Below are 8,653 nucleotides of genomic sequence, written 5' to 3'. Positions count from 1 at the left end.
ACAGTATTTGCTGTGTGAACAACAAGGAGATAGCAAGGTGCCTGGACATGGCTTAGCTCAGCTGTTCTGTATTAAAGCTGCCTGATGTACTGAGCTCTGAAACTAAAACTGAAACTCCTCTCCTCTGCTTGTGTTTTGCTTGTATTTACTACCACGTTGGAAAACCTGCTTCTGGTATTGTATATTTACTTCATGTGTTATATTATATATAAAAAGAAGTTATTGAATCCTGATGAATCAGTTACTTGTGTGTGCTTTCTGGATGTGATTGCTGCTACAAACTCTGACATGTCCTTGCAGCAAATAGCAAACAGCCAGGTCAGCTTCAGCACATTATTGCAGCCTGATTCAGCATGAGCAGCTGATTGGTGGGTGGATCGGCCTCCTGGAATACCCCAAAATCAGCTGTTCCTGGCTGCAGGGATTGCCACAGACCATCACTGCCTCTATGCTTCACATTTTTGGCCTCATGGGTGTATAAGATGCACCAAAATTTTCAAACTCTTTTAGGAGGAACAAAAGTGTGTTTTATACTCTGAAAAATATGGTACTTGTTGTGAAATTGAGTTATTTGATGTCAATGACATTATGAAATGGGATGCAATTACATGGGTTTATTCTTTGTCCTTATTAATCCCTCCTTATTGTTCAGCCCAGGTCTCAGCAGGATAATATAAACTTTTGGAGAAAAGATACAGGCCAGCAATGCAGCCCCTGAGGCCAAAATGGAGAAGATCTCCACAGCTACCATGTATTTGCCTTTGGTGCTCAAATAAGTTGGGATAAAAGTCATCCAAACACTGCAAAACATGATCATGCTGAAAGTAATGAACTTGGCTTCATTAAAAGCATCTGGCAGATTTCTGGCCAGGAAAGCCACGATGAAGCTGATGATGGACAGAAGTCCCATGTAGCCCAAGACAAAGTAAAACATGAAGGTAGAGCCTTCATTGCATTCTGCTACTATCTTGCTCGGCAGGGATTTCATGTCCAATTTGGGATATGGAGGAGCAGTGGCAAGCCATACAATACAAATGCCAGCTTGAATGAGAGAACAGAAAAGGACAATGGTGTTGGCCAGCCTTTTTCCCATCCACCTCCTCACATTGGATCCTGGTTTGGTGGCCATGAAAGCAAGAACCACAGTGATGGTTTTGGCCAACACACAAGATACCGCCACAGTAAAGATGAGACCAAAAGCAACATGGCGAATGAGGCAAGTGATTTTGTGGGGGTGGCCAAGGAAGAAGAAAGAACAGAGGAAGCAGAGGAGGAGGGAGGAAAGGAGAGTGTAAGTGAGTTCTCGGTTATTGGCTTTGACTATGGCAGTATCACTGTGCTTAATAAAAGTAATAAACACGAAGACTGTGACCAGTGAAAAACAAAGGACTATTGAGACTAAACTCATGCCTAGTGGTTCTTCATAGGAAAGAAATGTTATGATCTTGGGGAAGCAGCTGTTGTTACTCTGGCTTGGATATTGATCATCTCGGCACTGCATACATTCGTCCATGTCTTAAAAGAAAATTGCAAGAAAAAAATTAAGAAAAATAAGCATATCTATTAGAGCTTGACAGGATTGGAAGCCAAATCAAGACAGCTCACTTGAACAACATAGAGGAGCCATCAAAGTTGCATGTCTTTGTTTTCAAATACAAGCCACTACCTATGATGGAATACCAGACTGGCTCTCGAAGTGATATTAGAATCCCAATAAGTGCTACAAAAAAAAGCAATTGATGGTATTATGAGAACCCGGATTGTGGGGGCCACAAGCTGACTTTGTATATAAAAAAAAGAAACCGCTTAGGAGGGGCCGAAAGCCCTACTAAGCAGGTATATACAAAAGTATGAAGGCTATTGCTTAATGCATTGTAAGCCGCCCAGAGTCTCCGGAGAAGGGCGGCATATAAATCGAACCAATAAATAAATAAATGAATAAATAAATTATACTTAAGTAGTACTGGGTAGAATATCTGATAGACTTTCAAGACCGGGCTATAATACTTTAACGACAACAAGAAGGCTCAAGACTTTATGTTTCTTAATCTTGCCTATCTCTAAACTCTTGGCACAAGCTCAATTTGGGTTGCTTCCTTAATCTGAATTAAGGCAATCCTCAGATATGGATTGGCACCACTTTACATAATCCTAAGGATGAGTGAAGAATTGAGGGTGCTATATCACCTACCTGTTTTGTTGGAGATCTTTCCTTCTGGACATGGAAAACAGTCATAGCAACAAAATTTCTTTCCTTCCTTCTTTTGTTTCTGAAACCCTGGTGGGCATGAGTCACTGCACACAGAAATAGGACATACCTGTTCACAACAATAAAATAAAAAAGTCCAGGTTGTAAGGAAGCTAAGAACATTTAGTTATTTTGGGGGGATCTTGAAAATAGGAAAACAGATAAATGACCAACATGCATAAATATGTGGTCAGAGATGGTATTTACCAGTTCTCCGAATTACTGAAAATTTCTGCTATTGGTTCTCAAGAACTGGTCAGAACCTGCTGAATACCACCTCTGTAGTAACAGTAGTAATACTTAATAAAGCAGCAACAATACTGAATGTATACTAGCACTGCAACCAGAATGGGACAACTCGCTTTGGCCAACTCACCCTGGGTGAACTTGTCCTGGTCATTTTACCATGGGACAATTTGACCTTAGGAAAATTCAACATGGGATAACTGAAGAGAGGGAGAAGTAGAATTGCAGCTCAACCCAGACTTGAGGACTTCTAACTTGAGAAGGTTCAAACCTAAAGCAAAAGAAGACCAGCTGCAATTCACTTGTTCCTCTCTTGAATTATCCCATATTGAATTGTCCTGTGGCAAGATGGCCATAGCAAGTTTTTCCATGCTGAGTTGGCCTGCAATGAGTTGTCTTTGGCTAGTTGACCAGGGTAGACAGCCAGGGCAAGTTGGCTGCAGTGAGTCAGCCATAGTGAGTTATCCTAGACCTTACTGCAAATTCTTTCAACATGGACAATTTTTATATTAGTGGAAATGTGTAACCACAGATGGCTTATCTTACTGAAGGAAATGGAGGAACGAGATGGTACACGGAGAGCATATGCACCAAAGACAAATTCTTTGTGTGTCCAATCACACTTGGCCAATAAAATATTCTATTCTGTTCTGTTCTGTTCTGTTCTGTTCTGTTCTGTTCTATTCTATTCTATTCCATTCTATTCTATTCTATTCTATTCTATTCTATTCTATTCTATTCTATCTGAAGGAAAATCTGTCAAGGAAATCCAAGAATGCATACCTGGTTAAAGGTCCTAGGCCACTCAATAATTTCATCATCTATAAAGAATTGTTCTTCTTCAAAAGCCACTGGTTCTAACCGTCCAATTTTGACTTTACGAAAGGAGTTGTTTGGAAATAAGATCATGTGCATTATATCAAATCCAGCAACAATTTCTCTTCTTTCATTGAAATTCAGGTTCTCTCCAGCTGAATTGTTAAATGACATTGCTTGAAGAAATGCATGTAACTGGGAGGAAGGGAAAACAGTAGAGGGATAATAAAATCAATAGTATAATCTCAACCTGTGACATGTTGGAAGCAATTAACTTTCATATGAATTAACCTAGGGGATTATTTTCTGCATCAGTTAGGAAGATCTCGGGAAGGAAGGAAGGAAGGAAGGAAGGAAGGAAGGAAGGAAGGAAGGAAGGAAGGAAGGAAGGAAGGCCAATAGATGAGCTGTGTAACAGGTTATAGCCCACACTTGGCTTCAATATTTTCTTTAGATCTTGGGAATGAATCCCTTCTGTCCACGTAGACAATCCTCTCTTTTGACTAAATTATGAGTCTCCACCCAATTCCTGATTTCCAGTAGCAGAATGACAAATGGGTTATAAAGGTGAAAGATTTTGAAAATTGTATTCCATTATTTTAGAGAAATGTTAGCAGATGATTGTTTTCTGCTGACATGGGCTGCTATGACCTTAAGAAGGCATGTACTGTTTCTCAGGACAATAAATCTCACAGGGGTTTCATTGAAGTTAGGAAGAATCTATCTATCTATCTATCTATCTATCTATCTATCTATCTATCTATCTATCTATCTACCTACCTACCTACCTACCTACCTACCTACCTACCTACCTATCTACAACCATGTGTATGAAATTCTATAGGGTTCCCTGCCTGAGCAGGGGATGGGACTAGAAGACCTCCAAGGTCCCTTCCATCTTTGTCATTCTGTTAGGGGGACACTACCTGCCAAGATTGCATATCTTCAAACATGAATCTTTGCTCCCCCATTCTTGCTCTGTGTTTGGTCTTCGATGAGTGCATTCCGTGGACAGCATGTGCTACTGCATAGACAGCATTGTAGATACTGTAGCTGTGGCCACTCATCTTCACTTCAAAAACAGACCGAGGAGGTTTCTCCAGGTTCTCCTTCCCAGTACATAGTTCATCTGGCTCCAATGTTTCTCCAGCATTTGGAAATGAACATTCAAAAACCTGTTCCCAGAACAACTGGGCAAAACCATCACCTTCAGGCTGGTATGGGTTTTTCTTCTGAAGATACATCTGAAATTCCCGAGGTTGCTTGGAATGAATGGCGAAGGATATGGCACCTTGGAACATTTGAAAATCCATCCGTCTCGTCACGCCCGTTACTGCAAATTCCATCTGGGCTGTCATGATCCATACCTTCCCTAAATATGTGTTGTCAGAAACTAGAAGAGTATTATAGTTAATTAACCACATAAGATTCATGGTATCTCCATAGATGATAAATGCTGTGGCCCGCTGATCCATATCAGATACGTGAATATTTCCAAATGTACCCATATCGTCACTGGACAAGATACGGCCTTGGCGTGGGAACACCTGAATGAAGGCTGAACAGATTCGATACTTGGAAAACAACGCTTCCATGCTTTGCAAGAAATATTTCCCACTGTCATCATCTCCTGTGAAAAGGCCCACCCATGTCCAGCCAAAGTGTAGAAGCAGATGGATAATTCCCATGTACTGGTTTTCATCGTTTGGGACCATACGATAAAAAGAAGGATCCCTAGATTTTACAATGTCTTCAGGAGCAAATGATCCATATGTGATCTTAAAGACAAAGTGCAGAAAGGCATGGTGTCTTCAATCGATCATTCAATCAATCAATCAATCAATCATTCAATCATTCCATCAATTATTCAATCATTCAATCAATCAATCAATCAATCAATCATTCAATCATGCCTGCAGAAAGGAAATTCCTATCTTTCCTCTTTACTAAAAAGAAACCTTTCCCTTTTACTTATTTAACAGAGATGGAGAAATATGACCAATTTGAATGAAACCAGAACTATTTCTTTTTGGGGATTATAAGAGAAAAAATGAGTAAAGATATTCAATACCTCATCCTCCACATAATCCACCACTGCCAGAATTTCATTTGCCCAAATTTGGAAACAACAGCAGGCTCCATCAAACATGATGATTATAAAAATGGTGCTAGAATGAGCAGAATCAGATAAGTTAACGATGGAAATCAAAGACAGAGAGGAAATGATTTATTATGAAACATGGAATAGTTGGTATAATCGGCTGGAAAAGAAATTTAAAATCAATGTATAGTGATTGTTAAGAGAAGATATTATAGTGAAAATATAATATTTAATGTGTAGCAGGTATGTATATTATGTAGTGATTATATGAATAAGTATGTAACAAACAAAATGGATATGTATATAATTGGCCAAAGGATAAAATAGATATTACAAAGATGCCGGTATTGGAAAGCTGTAAAAGTGTAACTAAGATTTTAAAGATGTAAATGTTGAATAAAAATAATTTTTAAAAAAAAGAAAGAAAGAAGGATTTGGAACCTCACTGATTGTCCCAGGAGTCCTTATTTGTTAAATTCTCTAAGCTTATTTTCTTTAATTTTCTAGCTTCTCTTTTCTATTTCAAAATCACTTGTGTGATGAACATAAGATTAATAAAAGTAGCCCGAAAATTAGATGTAAATTAATAGAGCTTAAGATTTAAAGACTTGATGAAATGGGTCTGGGGATGAAGGAGGATAGATAGAAATTTGATTTATAAATAGAAATAAAAACAGAGTTGTGTTTATTTGGAAATTAAGAGTTGTGGTGATAAAATAATAAGGTAAATACTTAGATTAAGATGTTAGAATATTTGTTAAAAAAATTGTGATTTGATTTTTATGTTAAAAGATGTCATTGAGGAAATTCGGGAAAGAGTTATTAAAGAGTCTTAAGCGATTGTACCTATTCATGACCGGGTCAAGACTTCGTTCTTGAAAGAGTTATTTTTATGTTTATTTTTTTAAAAAATAAAAAAAATGTTTTTCAAAAAAAAAAAAAGATTAATAAAAGTAGCCAAAGCTATTCCTTGCAGCTATGCATAGTGCTCACCTGTGGAATCTTGTAGCGTCCTAAAATATCTGCCATGTGAAAAGAAGTATCAGAGCCAAGTCCTCCAATTACAGCAATCATGTTTTTAGGGGGTCCACATTCATAATTAGGAAGGAAAGTGTGCAATTTAAAGAGCAAATTGAGAAGATTGTAATAGGTCATCCTCTGATCATAGTAGGTGTCGTAGATGTGGAAGCCCAGTGTGATATTTGGTAAAATTGTTGGAGATTTGTTGATTGTATTTACAGCAAATGCCAAAGCCAACACATTCTGGTAGAATTTGGTCAGCATCCTGCAAATAGAGTTGCAAGGCTTTTTACCTATGAATCTGAACATCTTGACCAGCACAACTCTTGGGATAGTGCAATGTGACCAGAATTATGAAGATGAAACAAGGTTCAGAAAACAGAATAAAAGAGTTGGAAGGGACCTTGGAGGTCTTCTAGCTCAACTCCCTGCTCAGAGAGGAAATCCTGTACCATTTCAGACAAATGGTTGCCTAATCTCTTCTTGAAAACCTCCAGTGTTGGAGCATTTACCACTTCTGGAGGCAAGCTAATTGTTCAGTTGACAACTGATTAATTGTTCTCACTGTGATCAAATTTCTCCTTAGTTCTAGGTTGCTTCTCTCCTTGATTAGCTTCCATAATAATGGATGGAAAAGAGAGAAGTAGATAAATTTATTTTATTTTATTTTATTTATTTATTTTGTCGCATTTCTATGCCGCCCAACTCCCAAGGGACTCTGGGCAGCTTACAACAGAGAATAAAACAATGCAACAATATCCCATACAAAAGTTAAAAGAAGACATTAAAACATAAATTGAGAGCAAGCTTTCAATATGTGCATTATGAAATGCAGCTGAGTAGAAATCAGTGAAATGTTTCCAACCACAGCACATGTGATATTCAAAGTCTTTCCTGAACACACAAAGCAATTGAATTTCCAGTCCTCCAATAAATGACTCTCCAAAAACTGAATCATGCACCATTTTTAATTAGGCTACTAGGAAACAGTTCTAAAAAAAACAATCTTCTTCCCAATTTTTAATGTTCTCCCTCTCTCCCTCTCTCTCTTTATCCATAACTAAATTGTTGTTAATTTCTTCCTAGAAAAAATGATGCAATAGTCTGCTTGCTAATCAATCTTAACTAATTAACTGCCTGCTAATCAATCTAATCCTCAACATTTGTATATTGTTTGTACTCTGAGAGCTAGTGTGTCCAATCCCCTTTGGCTAATGAAGAATTCTATTCTATTCTATTCTGTGTCAATCTTAACATCTTCTTCATCCATATTCCCAAGTTTCATACACTCTTTGTAGCCATGGAACATTGCTTTCTCCAAGTTAACAAAACTCATCACTTTCTTTGCAATTCAACACAAATGCTGCATATGCAGCAAGATGAAGACAACACTGAGTTAATGTTTATTAAGAAGGAAAAGGAGTCATAATAAGAAACTACAGCTTATATCAAAGAAGTAAAGTGACTGTAAGCAGTCTGGAAAATGACATTTGACAGAAATAAGATCACCTGAATATATCCTGTAACAAGGTAGGGGGGGATAACTTGGTTTTACATTTTTATTTATTACACATGACTACTTATAGGAGTTGAGTAGTACTTGTTTTGGGAAGGGAGTGGGGTTGAGTTTCTTACACTGGAAGATCAAAGCCAATATCTTGTGAAGGGATAATTTTGAAGGAAACTTCATTAAAGACATAAATGACCTGAGATGCCATCCCACCAATGAGAAGGGTTCCTGGCTGATACCAGTCATGAGGAACAGTGAAGAATTGGGTTCGAGGGCACTTTGTGGTCACTCTTTTGCACTCTTCAAGTGATAGCAAAAGGATCAGTGCCAGGAGTCTCACCATCCTTGCAGAAGCGTGTTCCTGCAGAAAAGAGTCTCCTGCATCTGATTCCAGGTTCGGTCACCTGTTTTAGCCAGGTATCTCAATATGGCATAGCACAACAAACGCAACAAAGAAATAGTTTTAAAACAGCCTCCAAGCAGTTTAAAGATCTGAAGCCACTTCTGTCCAAAACTGTGGAGAACTGGATAGGTTCACACATGGACAGAGCCTCCTTTCCATAAAACCAGTTGAAGAATATTCATACACTATAAACTCTTTCTCAACTGCATATCACATATTGATTTCTCATTTGGTATCTTGTGGATAATCGTTGGAGGTCTGATGATGAAATTAATTATAATTATGGAATAATTATAGGAGAAACAACCT

At 38.0% G+C, this 8,653-nt stretch overlaps 1 protein-coding gene across 1 annotated transcript; it reads right to left on the bottom strand.

The window, feature by feature from the left end:
• Positions 1 to 604: 604 nt before the first annotated feature.
• On the bottom strand, positions 605 to 8,187 carry LOC139324685 (vomeronasal type-2 receptor 26-like). The gene is made up of 6 exons (XM_070954418.1): positions 8,138 to 8,187; positions 6,405 to 6,696; positions 4,237 to 5,088; positions 3,278 to 3,505; positions 2,192 to 2,318; positions 605 to 1,515 (listed from the first exon to the last, which is right to left on the bottom strand). The coding sequence occupies exons 1-6, from the start codon at positions 8,185 to 8,187 to the stop codon at positions 605 to 607; spliced, it is 2,460 nt and encodes an 819-aa protein (XP_070810519.1).
• Positions 8,188 to 8,653: the final 466 nt, after the last annotated feature.

This window comes from Pituophis catenifer, unplaced genomic scaffold (assembly GCF_029215685.1).
Source record: "Pituophis catenifer annectens isolate HBS135680 unplaced genomic scaffold, rPitCat1.0.hap2 SCAF_15, whole genome shotgun sequence".
In the NCBI taxonomy this organism is placed as follows: domain Eukaryota; kingdom Metazoa; phylum Chordata; class Lepidosauria; order Squamata; family Colubridae; genus Pituophis; species Pituophis catenifer.
Note: the sequence above shows the minus strand (reverse complement) of the source record. Positions and strands in the feature narration are given on the sequence as shown.

Bases quoted from the DNA above. Each gene is read 5' to 3' on its own strand.
- LOC139324685 (XM_070954418.1), bottom strand. From the start codon at position 8,187: ATGACTGGTATCAGCCAGGAACCCTTCTCATTGGTGGGATGGCATCTC. The intron at 5,089-6,404 runs GTGAGCACTATG...TTTGTCTTTAAG, and splicing joins GACGCTACAAGATTCCACAG to ATCACATATGGATCATTTGC. The intron at 1,516-2,191 runs GTAGGTGATATA...TTTTCTTTTAAG, and splicing joins AAAGATCTCCAACAAAACAG to ACATGGACGAATGTATGCAG.